Raw genomic sequence first — 27199 nt, forward strand, 5'->3', positions numbered from 1 at the left:
GATATCGTGTTCTAAATATATTTACTCTCAGTAAAAAAAAATAGTATATACATATTAGTAGTTTCAGTGCTGTGTCACATAAGAACTGAAGCCTGCTTTTCTATGTACTGTGCCCCTCCTCCCACCTTCCTCGTTTTAAACCAATAATCCTGGAAAACTGAATGAACCCATGCTAAAAGTGCAGCAAGTGTTGCTGATTACTACTGATGATCCAAATTAAGGAGGATTTTAGGCCACCCACAGACAAAAGACCATGTTCTTCTGATGATCCAGAGTAAGAAGGATCTTAGGCCAGCCACAGACCAAAGACCAGGCTTTGCTGATGTTCCAGAGTAAGGAGGATTTTATACTACCTATAGACAAATGACCGTGTTTTACAGATGATCCAGAGTAAGGAGAACCTTAGACCACCCACAGACAAAAGACCATGTTCTTCTGATGATCCACAGTAAGAAGGATTTTAGGCTGCCCACAGACACAAGATTGTGTTCTTTTGATGATCCAGAGTAAAGCCTAGTACACATTACTAAAAACTGAGAGCTCAGGTCGGAGCCACTGTATTAACAATCTGATGTTAGTACCGCAATCTCCTCTGCTAAGCTGTTGTGTTCTGACCCAATAGCCAACACCCCCGCCAGAACACTCCGGTCAGTGCTCCGGTCAACCATTGGCTGAGAGCACTGATCGGGAGCCAGCTGTTGGACTTTTTCCGGCCATGAGCCTTTGACAGAAAGCCATAAACATGGGCCGAATGTCGGCCACTTTCTATTGAACTGGTCAATGCATTACTAGGCATTTGTCGATGGCTGGTATAAGATCCTGCTTACTCTGGAACATCAGCAGAGTCTGGTCTCTGGTCTGTGGCTGGCCTAAGATTCTTAGGCTACCCACAGACAAAAGACCGTGCTCTACTCATGATCCAGAGTAAGGAGGATCTTAGGCCATCCACAGACAGAAGACTGTGTTATACTGATGATCCAGAGTAAGGAGGATCTTGGGCCATCCACAGACAAAAGACTGTGTTATACTGATGATCCAGAAAAATGAGGATCTTAGGCCATCCACAGACAAAAGACTGTGTTATACTGATGATCCAGAGTAAGGAGGATCTTAGGTCATCCATGCACAACAGGCTGTGTTCTAATGATGATCTAGAGTGGGATCTCTAAACTACGGCCCTCCAGCTGTTGCGGAATTACACATCCCAGGAGGCATTGTAAAACTCTGACATTCATAGACACGACTAGGCATGATGTGAATTACAGTTCCTGAAAAACTGGAGGGCCATGGTTTGGAGACCCCCTAAGAAAGCTCTAATGCCACGTACACACGATCGGTCCATCCGATGAGAACGGACCGATGAACCGTTTTCATCGGTTAACCGATTAGGCCGACTGATGGTCCATCGCGCCTACACACCATCGGTTAAAAAAACGATCGTGTCAGAACGCGGTGACGTAAAACACAACGACGTGCTGAAAAAAGCGAAGTTCAATGCTTCCAAGCATGATTCTGAGCATGTGTGGATTTTTAACCGATGGTCGTGCCTACTAACGATCTGTTTTGTCCTATCGGTTAGGAATCCATCGGTTAAATTTAAAAGAAGTTGGCTTTTTTTTAACCAATGGTTAAATAACCTATGGGGCCCACACTCGATCGGTTTTGACCGATGAAAACGGTCCATCAGACCGTTGTCCTCTGTTTAACCTATCGTGTGTATGATGCCTTAGTCCACCCTGAGACAAATGACCCGGCTCTGCTGATGTTACAGAGTAAGCAGGATCATATACCACCAACAGACAAAGGACCGTGTTCTACTGATCCAGAGTGAGAAGGACCTTAGGCCACCCAGAGACCAAGAACCATGCTCACAAGGCTTATGGATAATTTTTTGGATGTATTATCCATAATAAAAAATATCTCTTTATAAACAGAAAAAGTAACTGTCATTTTTTTATGCAAAGGTGCCATTTTTAATATTGAAATTCTTTAACGGTCTCATTTGTGACCAGAGCTCATAGAAGCTTAGATGCCCAGGGCAAAATTAGCAGTGTCAAAATGCGTTATTAACCTTGCTTGAAACTGTGTGACTAATTTGGCAGGTTGACAATAGGATCTAAGAACTAGAACATGCAGTGGTTTTCATGTCTAGTTCCCTGTTGTAATGTTCTTCTGCATTCTCATGGCGCAAGGCATCATGTCCAAGAATTTCTGTTACCTAAAATTGTTATTGGTAAGCAAACAAAGGCATACAGTATGAGCTAGAGAGCTCTGGATATAACCATTATTAACTAAATAAAAATAAAAAAATGTTTTATTTTCATGTCATATAGTGTAAGGGAGGGTTATAACCCCTGTCAGGCTTTTCTCATCTGTGCCCCATTGGGGAGATTTTACTTTCTGTCTCATAGCCAAAAGAGGAAGTAAGACGAAATCCCCCACAAAGTGAGATAATCCCTGGTTGTGACCCAGGTTAGCAGAACTAGTGTTCCCTTTAGAAGATTTACCCTCTATTTCTGTTCTGGTGATAAACCAAAATTTGGGATTTTCTTATAGTTCCCCTTTGGTAATAACCATAAACAGAACAGAGAGGGCTGAATCTCCCTAACAGGGAGAAAGGCAGCAATTAAAGAAATCTTGGATCACCTGGTTGTGGCTGGTTTATGGTGAAACGATGTTCTTTCCATTTCCGGATTATGGCCCTAACAGTGCTTACTGGAACACTCAGAAGTTTAGAAATACTTCTGTAACCATTGCCATTAGTATATTTTGCAAAAATAAGATTTCAAAGGTCTTGAGAGAGCTCTTTACTTTTACCCATCGTGACATGATTCTTGTGTGACACCTTGGAAATGAGACACCTTTTTATAGGCCATCAGTTGATATTAATTTGCACTGACAAGGGGCAGGATTTCTAATTACGGATAGATTTCAGTTGATGTCTTGGCTTTCAATGCCTTTTTGCACCAGCTTTTCTTCATGTGCTCAATATTTTTTCCCCTGTGTCATTCTATTTTATTACACATAACCAAATTTCTAAACGTATTTGTTTTGGTTTCTTTGTATGTATGGATTGCATGGGTTGTTATCGACATGTGGTTTCATGTCAATAGCACCTTTAGAAATATATTTACCTAGATAAATGGTGACGTGTTCAATACTTATTTTACTTATTGTACATACACAAACATTTTTCTTGCATTTCTTTTTTAAGCTGAATATGCTTTAGGTACACTATCATAGCTTAATCATCATTGTCATTTGTAGATTCTTTCATTAGCAACAACTGCTGTTTCATTTCAGTCCTAAGCCTAAGTTCACACCACGCTGCTGGAACAAAGTCGTGCGAGTTCATCTGAACCCGCACGATTTCACTCCCGCGTGTCAGTCCCGATTTTGACGATGATTTCACAGACATCTGTGCGGGTTTCTGCACAGACGTCAATGGAAATCACACCCCAAAATCACAAAAAGTAGTGCAGAAACTACAGGAGGGGCCATTTATATGGATACACCTTAATAAAATGGAAGTGGTTGGTGATATTAACTTCCTGTTTGTGGCACATTAGTATATGTGAGGGGGGAAACTTTTCAAGATGGGTGGTGACCATGGCGGCCATTTTGAAGTCGGACATTTTGAATCCAACTTTTGTTTTTTCAATAGGAAGAGGGTCATGTGACACATCAAACTTATTGGGAATTTCACAAGAAAAACAATGGTGTGCTACGCTATGGGTTCTTGCTGACTGAAGCTAGGACAGCCACTGATGTTTCTTAGACCCTTTTCACACTGGATACACCTATAGCGGAGTGGTATAATCGCTGTAAAACCGCGATTTTGCCGCGATTTTACAGCTCTGCTATAGGGGTATCCAGTGTGAAAGGGGTCTAATGAAGAAACATCAGTGGCTTTCCTAGCTTCATTCAGCAAGAGCCCACAGCGTAGCACTTGCCGCATGTCACTGGAGAGCACATTGAACACATTTTATAAGTGGTCAGAAACTTGTAAATAACTCATGAAAGAATAAAGTTATGTTAAAACCAAGCACACCATTGTTTTTCTTGTGAAATTCCCAATAAGTTTGATGTGTTACATGACCCTCTTCCTATTTAAAAAAACTAAAGTTGGATTCAAAAAGGCCAACTTCAAAATGGCCGCCATGGTCACCACCCATCTTGAAAAGTTTCCCCCCTCACATATACTAATGTGCCACAAACAGTAAGTTAATATCACCAACCACTCCCATTTTATTAAGGTGTATCCATATAAATGGCCCACCTTGTACTTTTTTAAATCTGTGCTGCGCCACAAATGCAGCGTCGCACCGATTAGGACAGTGCCATTGGTCAAATTGTCATTGTTGTATGTTGTTGGATAGGCAGGGTCTGTTTCCTTTTCCGTAGTAGAACTGGAATAATCTTTCAGGGATCACAGAGACTCTACAAGTGAAAATGATTCACATGTAAAACTAAGTGAGCTGATTATTCCAGTAGCTGATCATATTGGCCACATTGAAAATCAGGCTTAGCTTATTTAGGCTCCCTTCTTCAGGGAAGGGACTTTTGTGATTCGTTCAATGTAAAGTGAAGCATACTTCTGCCTTATGACTCATTAAACTTATCTTTATATTTTAGAGGCCAGTTAAGTGAAGTAGTTTTTATTCCAAGGAACCATAGCATAAAGATCTCAGAACAAACTTCAGATCTATATAACAGCCTGTTTTTTTTTTCTGCTGTACTTTTGTGGTAGTTACTTTGAAGCCCAGTCCGTTCTTCAGGCTTAATCACCCAAGAAGTCTGAATGCATCCCACCAATATTCATCTAAGAATGAGTCTTTTGAAGTCACCGTGACGACTCCACTGACTCCCACAGAGGCACCGAGAAACCACTGGGCTTATTCATCCAGGCTGTCTAGATTCCTCCTGTTAATATTTGATAGCAAATGTTCACCATAATGAATGAAGGTGGATAAGCAAAAGTTACATTTGGAGGCCTAGAAATGTTGTATTGAGCCGAGCCTTTGAAAGCCCAGCTCGAAAGATTATAATTGAGAAGAGTGTATAGCACACCCTGCTCAACGTGCTGTGAAGAAATATCTCTCCTGTTCTGGACCATTCATGCTGTATTTATTTGAAAGGGGATTAAGTCCTAGGGTGCCCTGACAGGAAACATCATGTGATTAAGGCGAGGGCTCAGTCACAGCTTAGACGGCCTGGAAGCAGAGGGAGGAAATGAATTCTGCTCCACTTGATGCATTTGGGGTGAGTTATAAGCAGAGGGTCACTACATTCAACCCCAAGATCCAAGACTTTCTGACTTGGGAGTAAATAATTGCTTTATAAATTATTATATGTGGAAAGCTGCAGGTAGCTTACAATACGTAATTAATAATTACAACTAAAAGAGGAAACAGTAGTTAATTGATGTTCTTTTTTTAAATTTAATTATACTACTTACATTTTTTATCAAGGCTTTTTAAAATGGATAAAGGATGATAAGTGTATAAGTGTCAGACCTTTACTAAAAGTACACTTTTGTTAAAATGATTAATAGAAAAGTTGTGGATTTTTTTTATCTTGGATTTACTTTTATTAATGGTTTTCTTAATTAAATATACCTGCATTTTTTTGTATTACTTTTGATTACCTACTTGCATTAAAATACATTAAAGTAAAGTATCCCAACTGCACAGAATTGGAGATATCTGACATTCATGTACCACTGTTATGCAGCTTCTTATTCTCTGTTAGTTATTTTTTGGGACAAAGTTGAAAACAAATGTTGCAGTTTTTCTCTGTATGGAATGACAAAGAACTATACCATTCTTTACTACTTCTCTTCATGTATTGAGCACAATTTGAATGCATATTTTATATAGTTATTGTTTTGTTTACCCTAAAAAGTCCTTTTCACCAAATCATTTATTTCAACAAAAATCCTCCCATAATATCATATATTCAGTTGACATCATTTAGGAAAGTTATTTACCTGTAAAAGCCTCCATTGCATACACATCCAAAGTTCCTGAGACTGCTGTTGGGCACTGCCATCTTGGATGTGTTGTCAGTGGCCCCAGCAGACTTAAAGCACTATTAAATCCAAAAATAAATATTTACTGTACTGCAGTTTAAAAATCATTAAAGTGATAATACAAAGCAAAAAATTTGCTGTAACCGATTTTAAAGCGTTAGCTGGAATTTGGCTTCAATTTGTTCATGCATCTAAATTTTCTAGTCAATCTTACACTCCCCTCCCCCCAGCCTTACACTGCTGCTGTCCAAAGGTCTCTTTTTGGGCCAAAATATTGGCCACTATGCCTAATACATTTTTAGGGAAACAGATACACAAAGACCAGGTGGGCTTCCTTTCTTTTGTTGGGCGCAAGGGACAAATTGCGCGAGCTATGCAGCTAATCCACCTTGCCAAATCCCGATCCATTCTGGCCATGTTATTGTCACTCGACATCAGTAAGGCCTTCGATACTATCTTTTGGGACTACATGTTCTTTGCTCTGGCAATGAGCCTTTAGCAAGGCCTTCCTATCCTGGGTCTCTGCTCTCCACACTTAAACTTCCACAATTCTGAAATTAGCTGGGTTCTCCTCTGACCTGTTTCCGGTCTGCCAAAATACACGGCAGGGGTGTCCCCTATTCCCAAACCTGTCCATCCTACCCTTGGAACCTCTGGTGGCATCTCCTTGAGTGCACCCAGATGTCAGAGGTTTAGACTTTGCTGGGGAACATCTAATGCTATTCCCAACATTTTTCTGTTCATCCTCACCCCACATTACTTTACCAAACCTACTTACCATTTTAAACGATTTTTGAGCCATTTCAGCGAGTCTAAATTCAAAAGTTCTCAACATCTCCCTGACCCTGGACCAACTTAGTAGTATCCGTCTAATTGACACCTTTTCATGGCCTACTTCCTTACCTTATCTACGTGTTCCTCTTACCCCATTGTTTGAGTCACTATATGCTTTAATCTTTGTTCCCAGCTCCTGTGACTGTTTAGTGGATTTTACTGCAATAAAGTTTCTACTTGGATTGCCGATCTTGGTGTGCGGCCATCTCATTTGCTTGTCAGATCTCCTTTTTTGGCAGAAGTCATGCCCTTCGCATGACCTATTTGCCGAAACACCTTTACAATCCTATCTCTGGTCACATACTGCAGATTGAGCAACGCAAACTGCTCCATCTTATTTGGCACTGCTGTAGACCCAGACTCCACGCTCCTGTCCTATACCACTGTAAACTTGCAGTACCCAACCTTAATCTTTATTACACTGCTGCACTAATTTCCTTATTTGTTTCCTTTCACCCTACCACTGAAATGCCCTTTTGGGTACACTTGGTAGTTCCTTAATGCTCTGCTATCCCTATCTACAATTTATTAAGGACCCTCCCCCCTCGCCACAGGCCCAGACTTTGAGACACTTCTTCAGTTCCCTTTGTTAAGTCAATGGGATTCAGGTAAATACAGTAGAAATGTACTCTCTCCTCACCTGCCCCTTTCAGGTATCCTTGACACCCCCACTTTCTCCCTGTCCGTGACAATCCTGGAGCCTTCTGCTGGTGGTTTGAAAGAGGGACCAAATACATTTACGAGTTCCTTGCTCTTGACTAAGTCAAATCCTTACAATACCTTCAACAGCACTGGCAATTACCAACCACTGAGGACTTTCTGTACACTGAAATAAGTCACTACGTTCATAGCCTCCTCAGATATCATTCCAGGCCCCCTAAATGCCTCATGGCATTCAAACAAGGTTGCTGCAAGGACCCCAATCTGGAAGGACTGGTCTCTGACCTTTACTCCTCCCTTCTGCATTCTATTTCTTCTTGCAAACTTTCCTATGGCTTTTAACTTCCAAATGCTTACATAATATCTTACATAGTTACATAGTTACATCATTTATATGTATGGCCACTTACCCACTGGCACAAATATTCCACATGCCCTATTTCTTTTCACTTCCTTATCACGCCACCAGGTCCCCCTAGTCAGGCCCCTCGCTGTGAGCTTAGTTGCTGACTGCATATGCAGCCACTGTCACTGTATCACCCGTATCCATGCAGCATGAGTGCTACATGAATACATATCCTATATCACATATAACTAGAATTGTTATGTCCGACACCCCTTGACATGCCCTCATGTCTGAGTATATTTATACTTGACATTATTTTGGTCACTTCTCTCTAAACTGGCTATTTGGCACATATGGGTTTTTTGAAGATGTGTCACTTAGGGAGACATTCTCCATATCCCTATTCCCTTCCGCCCCTCCCTTTGCTTTACCCACCACCTTTTCCCTTCTAAGTAGCCCCAATATCCCCTTATAAAATAAAAAAATTTCTGTATATAAATATAATATAGACTCGGGCCATATACATATATGTAAATTTTTTAATTATTTTCATTGTTTTTATCATGGCCCCACACAGTATCAGGATATGTCGCTTTTATAGCCTCAGACCCTCCTCTGTGCTTTTATGTCCTTATATTGGTTTGTCCTTCGTGACATTCCATTACTGATCCGATCGCATGAGACGCCATCTGTGCGATCTGTATCCCTGTTCTCTGATTTATCCACGAGCGCGGCTTGCACTACACAGCATGGCGCGATTAGAACACAGGCAGCGTAGTCATTCTCTATGAGCTCCGACAAAATGGCCGCCGGGTGCTCATTAACACAGACTATAAATGTCTGTCTATGTGTCCCCTACATCATCCCCTGATGAAGTCACGTGACTGTGACGATACGCGTCGGGATTGGTAGGCAGGACACACCACAAACATCTGACGAACGGACATACGAGTTCGCCGCTCGTAAGGATTGTTGCTGAGTTCCCGTATTGTTATGTGAGTTTTTTAACTGTTGCTTTTAATAAACTCGGTTTATATTGCTGACTGGGCTATACTATGGATATGTTTCTCTCACCCCTTTTCACATTACAAACGCCATCTGAGCGCTCCATCTGAGCTAATGAGAGAAGGATAGGAGTTACTACAAGCCCATATCAGCTGAGACAGTGTCACACACTGAGAAACCCCGGGGAGATCTAAACAGCCAGCATCTGAACCACGAGAATTAGGGGAAAAAAGCAGAGGAAAGATAGAGGGACCGACGAGTGCGGTACTCGTGGATATGAGTCTGAGATCTCTCACTCACATGTGAGTGCATTTCCATTCGTCAAGATCCCATTTGCTAATATCTTTTTTGTGACGGTATTTCACCATCAGCCTTTCTTTGTCTTTTTTACTCTGTTTTTTCATGTTAAATATCGGATGGAGACTTACATGTGTTATTTGTGGATTGCAACCATCTAGACCATTTTAACCTGGACATATTGTGGTTAATTCGAGGTGAGCAGCTGGGTTCACCAAAGGTGTTTACATATAACTTTGGTGTTGGCTCAACTATCCTATTCCCACCTATATTACGGATCTAAGGGTCTCATATATATATTTTCTTCAGGACTGTTTTCCGTGTATTTTTCGTATCTTTATTTACTTTTTGATTGCATTTTTATTTTTATTCTTACACTGGAGATTAGGATTTATCTCCGTTTGGAGCACATTACTGCACGGCAGAACTGCACTGGATCCGGATCTTCCTGGAGTGTAGACCTGCTCATCAAGGACTGTCCCTGTATTGGTCTCACTGTTATATGTTTTATAATATTGTTTTCACTAATAATATTTTCACCAGTCACTCACAAATTATTCCTGTCCATCACCTACTCCCTGTCCTACACCTTACAGCGCAAGTATTGTAATTTAATCTTTCTGCTTCATTTCAGTCTATCGAGGTAGACTTTTATATTTGCAGCAGTATTTTTAGTTTGTCCTTTCCCTTCACTTTTCAGACAGCGCAGGAGCTTACCCTATTTATAGTTACATAGTTAGTCAGGTTGAAAAAAGACACAAGTCCATCCAGTTCAACCACAAAAAAATAAAATAAACAAATAAAATAAAAAACACAATACAATCCCATACACCCAACTCCATACCCACAGTTGATCCAGAGGAAGGCAAAAAAAACCAGCAGAGCATGATCCAATTTGCTACAGCAGGGGAAAAAATTCCCTCCTGATCCCCCGAGAGGCAATCGGATTTACCCTGGATCAACTTTACCTACAAATCTTAATACTCAGTTATTTTATGTACATTTAGGAAAGAATCCAGGCCTTTCTTAAAGCAATCTACTGAGCTGGCCAGAACCACCTCTGGAGGGAGTCTGTTCCACATTTTCACAGCTCTTACTGTGAAAAAACCTTTGTGTATTTGGAGGTGAAATCTCTTTTCCTCTAGACGTAAAGAGTGCCCCCTTGTCCTCAGTGTTGACCGTAAAGTGAATAACTCAACACCAAGTACACTGTATGGACCTCTTATATATTTGTACATGTTGATCATATCCCCCCTAATTCTCCTCTTCTCAAGAGTGAATAGATTTAGTTCTTCTAATCTTTCCTCATAGCTGAGCTCCTCCATGCCTCTTATCAGTTTGGTTGCTCTTTTCTGCACTTTCTCCAGTTCTCCGATATCCTTTTTGAGAACTGGTGCCCAAAACTGAACTGCATATTTCAGATGAGGTCTTACTAATGATTTGTACAGGGGCAAAATTATATCTCTGTCTCTGGAGTCCATACCTCTCTTAATACAAGAAAGGATTTTGCTCGCTTTGGAAACCGCAGCTTGGCATTGCATGCCATTATTGAGCTTATGATCAACTAAAACCCCCAGATCCTTCTCCACTACAGATCCCCCCAGTTGTACTCCCCCTAGTATGTATGATGCATGCATATTCTTAGTCCCTAAGTGCATAACTTTACATTTATCAACATTAAACCTCATCTGCCACTCAGTCGCCCAATTAAACAGAGCATTGAGGTCGGCTTGTAAATTGGCGACATCCTGCAAGGACGTTATTCCACTGCATAGCTTGGTGTCATCTGCAAAGACAGAAATTTTACTTTTGATCTCAGACCCAATATCATTTATAAATATATTGAAAAGTAAGGGTCCCAGCACTGAACCTTGGGGTACACCACTGATAACATTGGACCATTCAGAGTAAGAATCATTAACCACGACTCTCTGAATTCTGTCTTTCAGCCAGTTTTCTATCCATTTACAAACTGATATATCCAATCCTGTAGACCTTACCATACACATGAGCCGTGTGTGCGTAACTGTATCGAACGCTTTTGCAAAATCCAAATATATCACATCCACAGCCACCCCTCTGTCCAGGGTTTTACTTACCTCTTCATAAAAGGAAATCAGGTTTGTCTGACAACTTTTGTCTTTCATGAATCCATGTTGTCTGCTGCTTAAATAGTTTTTTTCCAGCAAGAACTCATCCATGTGGTCTTTTATTAAACATTCCAGTATCTTCCCAACTATAGAAGTTAGACTAACAGGTCTATAGTTACTTGGTAAAGACTTTGTTCCCTTTTTAAATATAGGCACTACATTGGCTCTACGCCAATCCAGTGGTACTATTCCTGTCATTAATGAGTCCCTAAATATTAGATACAATGGCTTTGAAATGACAGAGCTCAACTCACCTAGGATCCGTGGGTGGATGCCATCAGGTCCAGGTGCTTTATCCACCTTTATTCTGTCTAAATATTTCTGGACCATATCACTTTTGAGCCATTGTGTATTTGGGGCTGTGTCACCCCCACCCCCATTTTGGACATGAGCTTCCCCCATGCTCCATTGTATACACAGAGCTGAAGAAAGCATTTAATAAATTTGCCTTCTCTTTGTCCCCAGTCACCCACTCTAGATTATTTTGTAAGGGGCCTACATGCTCAGACTTCACCTTTTTACTATTAATATATTTAAATCTTAGCCCAAGGCTGCCCCCCTGCCACAACATACCATTAGCATTGGCAGCCATTGGCTGCCAGCGCTGATCGGATGCCGATCAGCTGCTGGTTTTCCAGTATGCCCATGTGACAGGGTCTTATCTGTGTATTGAAAAGTACAAAGATAAGAAATTAGCTGACAGCCTGGCCATTACATTCTTTATCTTATAGTGGTGGTTGATAAAAAAAACTACCCCGATTGGCGACTTGATTGTTGCCCCAGCCTTTTGAAATCTAAGGTATTGTAGAACAACATTTAAGTATATATGTAAACCCCCCCAAAAAATATATGTACAGTTAGGTCCATAAATATTGGGACATCGACACAATTCTAATCTTTTTGGCTCTATACACCACCACAATGGATTTGAAATGAAACTAACAGGAGGTGCTTTAACTGCAGACTTTCAGCTTTAATTTAAGGGTATTTACATCCAAATCAGATTAACGATGTAGGAATTACAACAATTGTTTTTGTAAATTCCTGTGCACTGAACTGAATCTCAAACAATGTTATCAGCTTTCCAAGGAATCTTTTGTAAACTACAAAATAACTCACCTTTGTGTAATTGAGATAAGTAGGGGTGATTGGGGTGCTCGTAGTCCACATCAGAAGAGCAGTTGGGGGGTAGCAACGTTGACCCTTTTTAGAGTACAGTAAAGCTAGCCATACATGGCTCAGCATTTTTAGTTCAACCAGCTGGCTGAATGAGAAAAGCTGAACTGATTCCCTCATTAACACATTCAAGGTGGGCATAGGAATCCTCCCCGCTGTGCTATTGTATTCCGACAGTTGGGAACTCCTCTGCTGCTGGAATACACAGATCAGCACTGTAACCATTGGCTGCAGCTGCTGATCAAGTGGCTATTGAGTGGGAGTGGCCACACATGAATTAATATTTGGCCAGTTCGATCTACCTTTGGCCACCTTAAGTTGTCAATCCAGAACATAAAGTGTTTTATTAACAGGATCACTAAGTGAAAAAAAAAGTAAACCGATGAAGTCGCTACATAGTATGAATTGGTAAGCTGCAATATATATTTTTATTTATTTTGGGTTTAGATATGCTTTAAACTGTCTATTACTTTTAATTAGGTGCTTTGAAATGTACTTTCCTGTATATTCTGAAATTCTCACTCTGCTAAATAGACGTACCATAGAAAATATTTTTTAGTCCAGATATGCCAGTAGATGTAATGGTCTTCTCCTATTTTCTATGTTACTTTTTGTAAGCCTATTGCCTTTCCCGCTTATGCTGTGTACTGGAAATAGTTTGATAAATGGCAATTTATTTCTCATAAATGCCATACTGTGAGATTGCATGTTAGACCAGCTCAATAAAACCTTGTTAGGGGGAAAAAAAAGCTTTCAGCAAATGGACAAACCGTTATGCAGTTTACATGGTATATGATAATTTTTGCAATAGCTAGCAATTTCGGTGTTTAGTGTTGTTATAAATAAAATGTTCAGATTTTTCACTGTAAACATTAAATGCTTGTAAAGTTCAAACATGTATGCATTCAGGTAAAAAAACACCTCTCTAACTGTGCCCACCGCCATTAAAGTGGAACTCTCTCAATCAACATTTATAATTTTTAATCCTCATGCTGCTAGCATTAGTAAATAAAAAATTGTTTTTTTCTTTATTTCTACAGTTAATTAAAGTTTTTTTGCCTAGATAAATTATGTTATATACCCCAGTAGTCTTTAGGGGGAGAGGAGAGGAGGATGGGCTTCCTTAGCTAAGCACACCCTTCTGCCTGCATGCTTGAGCTAAGGGCAAATGGATTCCAGGAAGTAAATACAACATGAATAATTTGCGTTTACTCAAGATGGCCACAGCCAGAAATGCTAGGGGGGTGTCTTTCAAAGTGATTTATTAACAAAATAAAGTATTGAGATATGGACAAATGGGGGAATTTGCTTTAAATATTAAATATTAATTAAATGGCCCTTTTTGGTTTGTGGTGCTCAGATGCAGTGAAGATCCGCTCTAAACACTTTTCTGGCTTCTCTCACTGCTCCATCGCTGTCCCATCTGCAGCACGGCTCCTCCACTATCTGGTCTCACCTGGAGACAAAGGCAGCACCAGGAGTGGTAGGCTTCTGCCGCTGTCAGTCAAATCCTGTAAGGAGGGAGAGTGGAGGTGTGGCCCAGCTAGGAAGCATGCAAGCACATGGGTGCCCCCTTATCAGCCAGCTTGCTGAGGGGGCACTTGGAAGAAGATGGAGCACACAGCACCAGCAGGGGACTGCAAAAGAGGAGGTAAGTGACCGCTCTGTGCCAGTTGGAAAAAGGATCCCCCTTGTGTCAGTATTTTGTTGAACCACCTTTTGGGATATGTCTCTACTAACTTTGCACATCTAGACTTTGCAATATTTGCTCACTCTTCTTTGCAGAACTACTCAAGTTCAGTTAAATTTGATGGTGACCATTTGTGAACTGCAGTCTTCAAGTCATTATACATATTTGCAATGGGGGTTAAGTCTGGGCTTTGACTAGGCCATGCAAGGACATTCACCCTTTTCTCCTTCAACCACTGTGTGGTTGTTTTTGCTGTCTGCTTTGGGTCATTGCCATGTTGGAAGGTAAACCTTCTTCCCATTGACAACTTTCTGGCAGAGGGCAGCAGATTTTCCTCAAGAATTTGACAGTATTTTGCCCTATTCATTTTTCTTCTATCCTGATAAGTGTTCCACTCCCTGCTGCAGGGATACACCCTCATAACAGGGTATTACCACATCCATGCATTACTATAGGAATGATGTTATTTGGATGGTGAGCTGTATTGGATTTCTGTCAGACATATCGTTTGGTCTTGAGGCCAAATAATTCAATTTTAGTCTCATTTGATCATAACATCTTTTTCTTTGTAGCCTCAAAATCGTCAAAAGTGTTTGAGGTGGTCATATGAGACTAAAATTTAATTATTTGGCCTGAGGAAACTCTGCTGCCCTCTGCCAGAAAGTTGTCAATGGGAAGAAAGTTTACTATCCAACATGACAATGACCCAAAGCACACAACAAAAATGACTACACAGTGGTTGAAGGAGAAAAAGGTGATTGTCCTTGCAGGGCCTAGTCAGAGCCCAGACTTAAACCCCCTTGGAAATCTGTGTAATAACTTGAAGACTGCAGGCAAATATTGCAAAGTCTAGATGTGCAAAGTTATTAGAGACATATCCCAACAGACTACTGGCTGTAATTAAAGCAAAATGTGGTCCAACAAAATACTGACATGAGGGGGGGGGTATCCTTTTTCAAACTCAGTGATTCTGTTTTTTGTTTTTTCTGACATGTTGGTGTTATATCTTTCACTTGGATGTTATAAGTTGCACTAGTAAATACAGGGGAATAAAACAATAACCGTGTGTCTTAACCACTAGAGTACCGGGCCATCGTCAAATGACGGCTCCACGGTGACTCTGAAAATTCAACAGGACGTCAATTGACGTCCTGTATTCTTGCGGCCACTGGGGGGCGCGCGAGCGCGCCGGCGGCCGCGCGCGCGCGCCCGGCGCGTCCCCGAGATGCCGATGCGCGTGCCTGGCGGTCGCGATGTCCGCCAGGCACTCGGAATCGGCGGCTACAGGGACAAGACGTGGAGCTCTGTGTGTAAACACAGAGCTCCACGTCCTGTCAGGGGAGAGAGGAGACCGATCTGTGTCTCTTGTACATAGGGACATAGATCGGTCACCTCCCCCAGTCACCCCCCTTCCCCCACAGTTAGAACACAATTTAGGTATACATATTAACCCCTCCCTCACCCCCTAGTGTTAACCCCTTGAATGCCAGTCACATTTATACAGTAATTAGTGCATATTTATCGCATTAATCGCTGTATAAATGTGAATGGCGCCAAAAATGTGTCAAAAGTGTCCGATGTGTTCGCCGCAATGTCACGGTGACAGTAAAAAAATCGCAAATCGCCGCCAATACTAGTAAAAAAATTAATAAAATAAAAATGCCATAAATCTATCAGCTATTTTGTAAACGCTATAACTTTTGCGCAAACCAATCAATATATGATCATTGCGATTTTTTTTACCAAAAATATGTAGAAGAATACATATCGGCCTAAACTGAGGAAAAAAAACGTTTTTTTTTTTAAAAAATTGTGATATTTATTAAATAAAAAAGTAAAAAATAGTGTTTTTTTTTTAAATTGTCACTCTTCTTTTGTTTATAGCGCAAAAAATAAAAACTGCAGAGGTGATCAAATACCACCAAAAGAAAGCTCTATTTGTGGGAACAAAATGATAAAAAAATTGTTTGGGTACAGTGTAGCACGACCGCGCAATTGTCATTCAAAGTGCGACAGTGCTGAAAGCTGAAAATTGGCTTGGGCAGGAAGGGGCGTAAGTGCCCGGTATGGAAGTGGTTAATTTCAGGCTGAAAGGCAACAAAAGGTGATTATTTTAAAGGGGGGTGATTCTTTTCTATGCCCACTGTACATTTACTTTACAGAAGGGGAGTGCATAGAGTTGGTTATTATTTAAAATGGCTGTATTTGTATTACGTTGTAACTAGGTAATAGTAAACCAGTTAGTCCAAATAACTATATACAGTGCCAATGTATCCTGCACACCAATTCTAACCCCTCCTGGGAAGCTGAATGAGTGAAAGAGTTATTCAACCCCCTTGCTCTTGTTCATCTGTGGCTTGCACTGCTCCTGTAGCACTTGACCCAAGTTCTTTAATCTCCGACCTTCCGTGCAAACCAATGGGGCTCTCTATTCTAATGACTGACAGCAATGCAATTGAATATGTTCATTGTGATCTTTTTTTTCCTTTTTACCAAATAAAGATGTACAGTATATGAAAGGAATTTGGCATATTACCAGTGTAGCGGATTTTATAAGAATGTACTCATCTCTGCTTGTGACATTAATCCAGGTATTGGAAGACTCAATCCAAAAATTCTACTTAAAGCGGAGTTCCGGCCACAATTTCACTTTTTAAATATAAATACCCCTGTAATACACAAGCTTAATGTATTCTAGTAAAGTTAGTCTGTAAACTAAGATCCGTTTTGTTAGGTTGTTACAGCATTTAGACACTTTATAAAATAGAAATTGACTGGGGCCATCTTAAGTGTGGGCATCATGAAGCCAGACTGTATGACTTCCTGGATTTCAGCCTTGCAAATCTCGCACATGCTCAGTGCTGCACAAGCAGTGTCAGATCAGGTTTCAGCACCTGTGCTGTCCAAGTCACATGATTCTTTGAGACTGGGGAACGCACAGACTCCTGGAAAGTTACACCCACTACATTCCCAGGAGTCTGTGCGGTGTAGGTTAGGAAGCATTAAGCACCTAGGTGCAGGAAGTGGGAAGATTAACTATTCTGCCTAGCAACAACACTTTGAAGGCATCTAAAAAAAAAATGTTTTTCGTAAAGGACTAATGACATTTTTTTAAAACTACTGATGTAATGTTATATTTATGGGTGGAACTCCACTTTAATGAGTGGCCTTATTGCACGTTGCAGTGCACTTTTTAGGTGATAGCTTCAATTTTGTAGGACATCAGGGAGTATATTATCCAATATCACAGTGTCTTTTTATATTTAAATGTCCTGTGTTATTTCTATGTGTACAACCTACAAGACACTTGGCATGCAGAGGCTTGTGAACATATTTCTCTTTTGTTCTCTGGATGAGCCATGTAGATGTTTATTTGAATTTTCCACTTTGCTGGGATACTGGAAATTTGACCAGAGTTGTTGATGTAATTGATGGTTCTTCTGGCAGTAGGGTTTAACACAATGGTAAATGTGAGCAAACGTACTTCCATTCTCAGATTTATTTTAAGAACCCTGAAAGATGCCTTGTCCCTCTTATGATATTAGAGTCATTTGTACCTGAAATTGACAGCAGAATGTTTTTGATAAAATGTATGAAGTGTGTCTTTGCATTTAGGGGGCCTTTTGTTTGATGTACATAGTTCAGTTTTTTTACTTGCTCTCCTTTAATAAGATATAAGCATGACTGTATATGAAACATTATATTGCTTCTACAGTGTCATAAATTTCAATAATAAGCAGGCAAACAAATAAAGAAGTAAACATTCAATTTGCTTTCTTTAAATATATTAAAGAACAGTTAGACATAAATGTAATTGTGTTAAATCATTTGTTTCCCTATATTAGGTAGGGAAAAATTGGTTATCCCCATCAATCAGCTGAAAATATAAATCACACTCACACTGGAGTACTACTGGCTACAAAGGGAAAAGTCAGAGAGCTAGAGTGAGTGACTTTGTGGGGTAGATTTACTAAAAATGGTGCACACAGAATCTGGTACAGCTGCGTAACCAATCAGCTTCTAACTTCAGCTTGTGGATTTAAGCTTTGACAATAAGATCTAGAAGCTGATTTCTTAATATGTAAAACTACACCAGATTCCCTTTTCACCAGTTTTAGTAAATCTCCCCCACTGTCTTCAAATATATTATGGGGCAAACAGACCTTTCTAAACTAAATTTCTGTTAACTATCCCTACCACATAAAAGGGGACCTTGGAACTTTTTTTTAGTTTTGGATCAAGTAAGGAAGGGTTAAAGGGTTTGTAAAGGAAATTATTTTTTTATCTTAATAGCTTCCTTTACCTTAATGCAGTGCTGTTTTCATGTCCTCATTGTTCGGTTTTGCTCTCAAGTTGCTGAAATTCTTCTCTGATCTCCACACTTCCTGGTTGTCTGTTTCCTGATAACCACAGTACTGGGAGCTTTCTTTCTGTGGTCACTAATCAAGGAGGTGTGATTACTGTGTGTCTAAAACCCCTCAGCACCAATCAGTTTAGTTTTCCAAACCATCACTGCCCTGTATTGGCTCTGTGGCTCTGTACATCACAGAAGCAGGAAACAACATGCAAAAACGAAACTAGAAACTGCAGGTACATTATATGATTGATCTTTATCTATTTTTAATCATTTTTAAAAGGAATCAGTTAACTATTATGTCTCTATACCCTGTAAACTAGGGGTCCTCAAACTATGGCCCTCCAGTTGTTCAGGAACTACAATTCCCATCATGCCTAGTCATGTCAATAATTGACAGAGTCTTGCAATGCCTCATGGGATGTGTAGTTCCGCAACAGCTGGAGGGCCGTAGTTTGAAGATCCCTGCTGTAAACAGTCATTTCATAAAAAAAAAAAATTCCTTTACAACTCCTTTAAAGCCCCTACAGGTTATTCCTTTGCTGTCTGTGTACCATTGGGGACATTTACCTTTACTTCCTATCTCAGGGGAACAACAGGATGTTAGTGAAAATATCCCAAAGTGAAGGTAATTTAATTCTTAGACAGTTCTTCCTGGAACATGTGCCCCTTTTGGAAATTTTCCCTTTACCTCTTGTTCTGGAGACAGATTTACATTTTTGAACTTCCCCTCACTTTCTTTCTCAGTTACAATGGTCACCAACACTAACAAAGCGAATAGAAGGGTAAATCTGCTCAGTGGGGACTGAGAAAGAAATATGGGCTTGGGTGACACCAACTTAAATCGGGGGTTCACCCGAAAAACACATTTTTAACATTAGATTGAGGCTAATTGTGGGAAGCACAATCTGGTGTTTTTTTTTAAATCAATGCAGTACATACCGTTTTAGAGATCGATGTTCTCCGCGGCTTCCGGGTATGGTCTGCGGGACTGGGCGTTCCTATTTGATTGACAGCCTTCCGACCGTCGCATACAGCGCGTCACGAGTTGCCGAAAGAAGCCGAATGTCGGTGCGCAGGCGCCGTATAGAGCCGCACCGACGTTCGGCTTCTTTCGGCAACTTGTGACGCGCTGTATGCGGCGGTTGGAAGGCTGTCAATCAAATAGGAATTCCCAGTCCCGCAGACCATACCCGGAAGCGGCGGAGAACATCTATCTCTAAAACGGTATGTACTGCATTGGTTTAAAAAAAAACACCCGATTGTGCTTCCCACAATTAGCCTCAATCTAATGTTAAAAAAAAAAAAATCGGGTGGACCCCCGCTTTAACAGTTATGGAAGGGCACAGTAATTAAGCTAATAATGCCCCCAGAAGAATATGAAAGGGTTAGAAATTTGCAGTTTCTTTGGGTAAAATGGAAAATTAGTCCATAGATGGCAAGCCACCCTTGATCCGGCTGCTACAGCTCAATGGAGGTTATCCATAGATTAACAATAAGATAAGAGAAAAGTACACAAATCTTGTTTAGTAAAAAGCATTTATTGACTAAAACAGGGTGGCAACTTACATTTGCAACAATGCCCATAAGGCTGGCATAGAACAGTTCAATATAAGCCCACATGTCATTGGCCAGTGGTTGGGTTGAAGGAAGTTCTGGCAGCTGTCACTCCTGTAGAAAGAATCTTCTCTGTGAATGACAGATCTGGCGGAGTCTTCTGACTGTGCCTAGCCCTAGATGGACAAGGAGTGCAGGCTGTGTGCAACTGTGAAAACCAAACAGTACAGGCAATTCATTCCAAGGGTGTCTCACACTTTCCTGAGCTTTGATAGGCTTGAAATAGAAGGCGATATAGCCTTAAAACCCATAGAGTTGTGGGATTTGGTATTGCGATACTCTATCTGAAGATCACTGCACTATTGTAGAATAGATACAGATGGCCATTTTGTGTTTAACTAAATTTTCCTACGGCACAATTTTAAGGGTATATGCTACTTAGGATCAATATGGGGTGCAGCATATCAGCTGGCAGATAGTGAGTATTTGTAGATGGATCTTGCTCAATACTATTGTTTTGCGAATTGATGCCATATATATTATCAAACTATTTCCAAATACACAGTTAACAGTACTAATCTGCATTGTTTTTTCAAATGTGAGTCAGCACAATAAAACCTAAGCATGTCCTGAGTTCACCTTTGTCCTACAAAATCTTTCTCCATTACTCGTACCGGTGCTGAATCTACACGTTTCTTCATTACAGGCATTCTGTTGATATTATTTGTACAACAAGAATCTGTTTTAAAATAGAATCAATAGGCATTTATTATATATTTTTGTTATTTTCTCTTTTCAGTATCTTCATGCATCACCACATATAAAAAGACACCTCCTCCGGTACCACCCAGGACAACAACAAAACCTTTCATCTCCATTACAGCTCAAAGTAGTACAGAATCTGCCCAAGATGCCTATATGGATGGACATGGACAAAGGGGGGATATGGTTAGTCAGTCAGGGCTCAGTAATTCCACTGAGAGCCTGGACAGTATGAAAGCACTTACTGCTGCTATTGAAGCTGCCAATGCTCAGATCCATGGCCCAGCCAGCCAACACATGGACAACACCATGACAGTAAACTCTACATCAACTGTTGCCACCATCACTGCAGACGACAGGAAAAAGAATCAGTTCAGGAAAAACCTATCCATTGGCATACAGGTAACAAAGCTTGTTACTAGATAACCTATTAATAGTTAAGTCCTATAAAGTTGATATTTCAGTTGTAGAGAGCTAAGACGGCCATAGACGGTTTGAATCTTGGTTGGTCCAGCAGGGACCGCCCGAGATTCCAACCATATATGGGGCAGGCTGATTGTACCCAAGATGATTTATTGATTAACCTGGGTACAACCAGCATGTCAGTTTTTGCATGTGATTATTGCTAGTGGCTATTATAGAATACAATGGCTCCTGTGGGAGTTGACTGTGTTGATGGGGGAAGCAAGCGATTCAAAGAAGTAAGCAATCTTCTTTCCTGCAACCTGTATATGTTCACTATGTCTATGTTCTATCAAATTACCACTACCCATCAGATTGTGCAATGAAAGTGATGACCAAAAAAATACTGCGTATGCGCAATGTGTTCCCTCATGCGTTCCATGGCGGGATGTATTTCACACACTTTATGATCTGATGGTTAGCGGTAATTTGATAAAACACCCATGCTGACATCTTACTACACCCAGCTACATCTTGAATTTCAGAGTAATTTTAGCAATAAAGTGAGCGTATATAAATAAATATAGTATATCGATATCTGTGATGGTGTTTGGATGTTTTATTTTGAAAGGCTACTGTAAAGGTTTAGCATTGAGCAGTGCAGGTTGTACCAACATGACCTTCACCGCCACCTTCCCACTGCTGGAGTCCAACTTCTTTCAAAATGTAACATCAAAACAGCATCATAGATGTCAGTATAGTATATTTAATTATATACGCTCACTTTATTGCAAAAAATTATTCTCGAATGCAAGACGTAGCTGGGTGTAGTAAGATGTCCAAGTGGGTGCTCTATCAGAATACCGCTACCCTTCAGATCATAAAGTGTGTGAAAAGCATTGTGCCATGGAACGCATGGTGAAATGCATCGTGCATGCTCAGTAAGTATTTTTTGGTCAGAACGTCACTTCTGTTCCACAATCTGATGGATAGTGGTGATCTGATAGAACACCAGCTTTAGGGGGAGAAAAAATGTCTTATCTTGGGAACTTCAGCAGCAAAATCTCCAAGATGAGTGTTTTGGTCCAACTTTGGGCCACCCAATTTCTTCTGTTGCATTCTTTATAATATAAGACAAATAAAACTGGCAGAAGGACTGGGATCCCCTTGCCTTGGACAGATCTAAAAACTCAAGCATAAAGAACTTGTTATCAGATCCTTAAAGTGCGTCTGTGCCTAGGCTATGGACTTTAAACTATATGCTATGGACTATAAAGTATATATACATTATATAACAAGCCATTAATATAATTTCTAGCTAATGTGAAGTCATTCATTCTCAAAGATCCTCAAAGATTACAACAAAGTTACTAAAGTAAGGTTTCAGTTTATATTAAAGAGTTGGCTGCTTGCCACTATCTGTTCTAGGAGAAAATATATATATATATATATATATCACTTCCTCTGTTGAGAACTTTGAGAAATGTCATAGTTTCTCCACAATGCTTATACTTGCAGAGATAAATTAAAGCTTGTTTAAGGTGCTTTTACTGCTTTTTTTAGAATATATAAACACTTTAGTCTGCATGACCTGGGCATAGGTTTTACTTTAAACAATGTAAAAATGACTGGAAGTTTTAATGGTTCTGTAGTGGTCAAAAAGAGACAATTTTATTTTGGTTCATATTTCCCTCTAACTTCATTTGCTGAGTCAACATAGCAGATATTTATAAGAAAAAAAATACACCCACACACATTTTTGTAGTGAAAGCTTTAATAATTGTGTTGCCATTCATGATGTACTCATTGATGCATGACTAGATGTTTTGTAACAAAAGCCAGAAAGCTCACATATATTTCTGGAGAAACTTTCTGAATTGTTATTGCTTGCTTGTGCAATTGATATGCGTCTGAAAACTTTTATTGGGACAATTGATCAGACAAGTCACATGTACAAAAAAAAATTTGTAGGATAAACAGCGCATTGTGTCACAAATCTTCTCTTATTGCACTTATGTTTTATGGTACAGGGTTTGTTTAAACAAGCATTTCTAATATCCATGTTGCAGACTCTATGAAGGAAGCACAAGTGGATACAACACTGAAAGGCCCCTTACAAGCTCATAGCTACTGTCGCTTTGTAAGATGCTTAAAGGCTAACTTTTCAAGCAGAATTAAATTATTCATAATAAATAAAAAAAAGGACTTTTTTAATGTATTTTCTGCCCAAGCCACCTCAATGTGTTTATCTGTTACTTACCTAGTTCATGGCAACCTTGAATCTGCATCCTCTCTTTACGAAATTTCAAAAGATGCACTTCTGTAGCATCATGTGACCACCCAGGAGACCTCATATTCCATCATGTACTGCCTTACTGCATTACAGAATAAGGAGTGTTTTACCTCTCTAGACCCCACCTCCCTCTATACTGGTTTTGGTATACACCGCAGCAGTGTGCTAAAAGTACCGCCACCTCACCTCCCGCCCCAGTGTGAAAGGGGCCATCCTGCAGGACAGATACCAGAAATACACAGAGGAGTTTTCTAAAGAAGAAAGCAAAGGCCGATGTGAGGCCTGCTCTGGAACATAGTGACAAAACAGCTTTTTTTCTCTGCAACAGAGGTACATTAATGGTATATTGGTACACAGGGAAGCCATACTTTAGAAAAAAAGGTGAATCTAGCCTGATTTGAAAAATAAAAAAGGCAACCTGTAAAAGAAGACTATATATTGTCTTTCCACCTATCCCTTGAATCCTAACTCACTTGCAGAATCATCAATGTCAGACACACACCTGGTTTTAAATTGTGTGCTGTGGTTCCATCCACTGTCCTATATGTCACTTCTGAGGTAGCAGCCAGTGGGTAAAACCACACTACACAGTAAGGGGACCAGGCATGCAATAAATCCAGAAGTATGTTTCATGTTGAATATTCTGTCCTTCATATCTTTATGACTTTTCCTGAACAAGTTGCTTTACTTTTTCAACAAATTGCCCCACTCTAAACCACTCTTATGCCTTGTACACACGATCGGTTTTCCCAGCGGTAAAAAGTCCGCCGGGAAAACCGGGGGGAAAGCCGAGAACCTGCTCGGTAGCTTTAGCCCCCTCTACACGGCCGGGTTTCCCGACATGAAAACTGCCATGAGAGCTTTGATCGGGAAACCAGCCGTGTGTATGCTCCACAGTAGGTCTTCCTCATAGGGAAACTGCCTGCTTAAAAACCGCCGGGAAAAAAGAGAACATGCTCTCTTTTCTCCCGCCGGATTCCCGGTGGTTTTTCTCTCTGGAAAACTACGATGGAGTATACACACAGCCGGGATTCCCAGCCAAAAGCTCTCATGGCAGTTTTCCTGCCAGGAAAACCAGTCGTGTGTACGAGACATCAAGATGTAGTTTACTTTTTGAAGGTTATTTTCCTTTTTTCACTTAGTGATCCTACCAGAAACAAACTTCCAGTCCTAGAGTGGCAATGCTCATTCACTGCACTGTGTTTTACAGGTATCAACAGGTATTTTTCTGTACCTGCAATTTATTATAATTTTATTCTTGGGTTTAGATATACTTTGAGTGTATGTCCAGCCAAAATTATTGTTGTCAGTAAGTGGGGAGAAAATTCTCTAACGGAGCCCCAAATAGTAGTAAAAAAAGCCTGAGCTCTTTAAAGCGGAGGTTCACACAAAAAGTGAACCTCTGCTTTTTGGATCCCTCCAGTGTCACATTTGGCACATTTCAGGGGAGAAGGGGGTACAGATACCTGTCTGTCAGGTATTTGCACCACTTCCGGGTTCTGACTCAACCCCCCCCCCCCCCCCGCTGTCTTCTGGGAAACACTGTTCCCAGGAGAGAGCGGAGACCAGTGATGACGCGCCGCGATCCTCGCGCATGCGCAGTAGGGAATCGGGCAGTGAAGCCACAAGGCTTCACTGCCTGATTCCTTCACCAAGGATGGCGGTGGAACCAACTGAGGACCGAGCAATTTCTCAGCCTGACATCGCGGGCATGCTGGACAGGTAAGTGTCCGTTTTTTGAAAGTCAGCAGCTGTAGTATTTGTTGCTGCTGGCTTTTAAAAAAAAATGGGTGGACCTCTGCTTTAATTCTTCTCCATTCTATCAAAAACGTAAAAAAAAAGTTTTTGGCTGGACCTATGCTTTTGTTTATTTTTTTTCTATCATCCCCATGAGTAGACTATTGCTGCACATTTTACAGTGAGAGCTTTTATCTCAGTGGCAAGGTTTTTGTGATGAAAAAAAACGACGTTTTAAATCATGAAATAAAACGACGTTTTTGAAACATCATTTTCAAAAACGATGTTGCCTACACACCATCGTTTTTTCACAATGCTCTAGCAAAGCGAGGTTACGTTTCACCACTTTTTTCCATTGAAGCTCACTTCATAACTAGCTTCTGGGCATGCGCGGGTCTAAAAACGTTGTTTTAAACGTCGTTTTTTGGTACACACGGTCAATTTCTGTGAAACAAAAAACAACGTTTTGAAAAACGACACAAAAAATTCGAGCATGTTCGAATTTTTTTTTGGTCGTTTTTTTGAAGACATAAAACGACGTTTTGCCCACACACGATCATTTTAAATGACGTTTTTTAAAACGTCTTTTTTTTTATCACAAAAAACGACCGTCTTTACGCGGCATAAGGCCTGGTTCACACCTATGCAGTTTTACTGCTTTTTGCATTTTGAAGATTTGCACTACAGAACGTGTTCCATATAAAACCATGTTAAATGGAATGTAGTGCAAATCTGCAAAATGCAAAAAGCACTAAAACGGCATAGGTGTAAATCAAGCCAAAGGCCTGATTCACACTTGTGCAGGTTGCAGTTTGCATATTGCAGGTGCATTTTGCATTTTTCAATACACATCTTTAAACCATTGAAGTCTATGGTACCAAAAACCGGGAAAAAAAAACTGGCCCTTTACATAAAATGCACAGATGTAAACTTCATCCATAGGAAACCGTGTTAAATGGACTGTAGTGTGTTTCTGCAAAGCTGAAAATGCACCAAAAAAATGCATAGGTGTGAACCAGGCCGTATTCCAGGTTCCCCCCCGCCCTAAAATGATGCACAAACATATCTGTAGAGGAAAAAAGTGAAAAAAATGTATTCACTTTCCCCAACCTCACTAGTGCAGGGGGTGATGTTATCTTACCAACTAGATCCCTGGAAATGCTCAGTAGCCCAAATATTGTGAGAAAACACTGACACACCATGTAGGATTCTCAAGAGATTTGGGCTACTTAGGGCTCTTTCACACGTCCGCTCAGTTTTTTAGATCATTTTTTTTTCCATCAGTTGATCCGTTTTTTCATCCGTTTTTCATCCGTTTTCCGTCTGTTTACATCCGTTTCCGATCCGTTTTTCGTCCGTTAAGGTCCGTTTTTCCATCCATTTTTTCCATCCGTTTTTTCATCCGTTTTTTTTATTTATTTTTTTTCCGGGCTTTTTACATATTTTGATGAAAAACGGATGTTAGCGGATCGGATGGTAAACGGATCGTCCGCTAACGTCCGTTTTTCGTCCGCTCCGTTTTTTTGACGGAAGAAAAATAGGGTTTTCTTCCGTTCAAAAAAACGGAGCTTAACGGAGACGGATGCTAACGGACGTTAGCGGATGCTCATCCGCTAACGGACGCTAACCCATAGGAAAGCATTGCAGTCCGTTAACGGACGCCAAAAAACAGACGAACGGAACGGACGTGTGAAAGAGCCCTTAGTGTTCTTCAAGATCTGGCTGGAAATAGCATGATGTTACCTTCATCTGGGTGCTGAAGGAAGAAGCCAGGGGAAAGGTAAGAATATTGGGGTTGATTTACAAAGGCAAATAGAATATGCACTTTGCTGTCTGCAAGTACAAGTACAGTTGCTACAGAGCTTAGTAAATGAGGTAAGACTTCACTTTGCAAAGAGTACCCAA

General features: G+C 40.4%; 1 protein-coding gene across 2 annotated transcripts in view; it reads left to right on the plus strand.

The window, feature by feature from the left end:
• Positions 1-27199, plus strand: part of DLGAP1 (DLG associated protein 1) — a 392681-nt gene that overhangs the window by 268081 nt on the left and 97401 nt on the right. For both annotated transcript variants that reach the window (XM_040354019.1, XM_040354020.1), the window contains exon 5: positions 20900-21264. In XM_040354019.1, coding sequence (XP_040209953.1) covers positions 20900-21264 — 365 coding nt within the window. The remainder of the gene's footprint in view (positions 1-20899; positions 21265-27199) is intronic.

Source organism: Rana temporaria, chromosome 5, assembly GCF_905171775.1.
Source record: "Rana temporaria chromosome 5, aRanTem1.1, whole genome shotgun sequence".
NCBI classification, from domain to species: domain Eukaryota; kingdom Metazoa; phylum Chordata; class Amphibia; order Anura; family Ranidae; genus Rana; species Rana temporaria.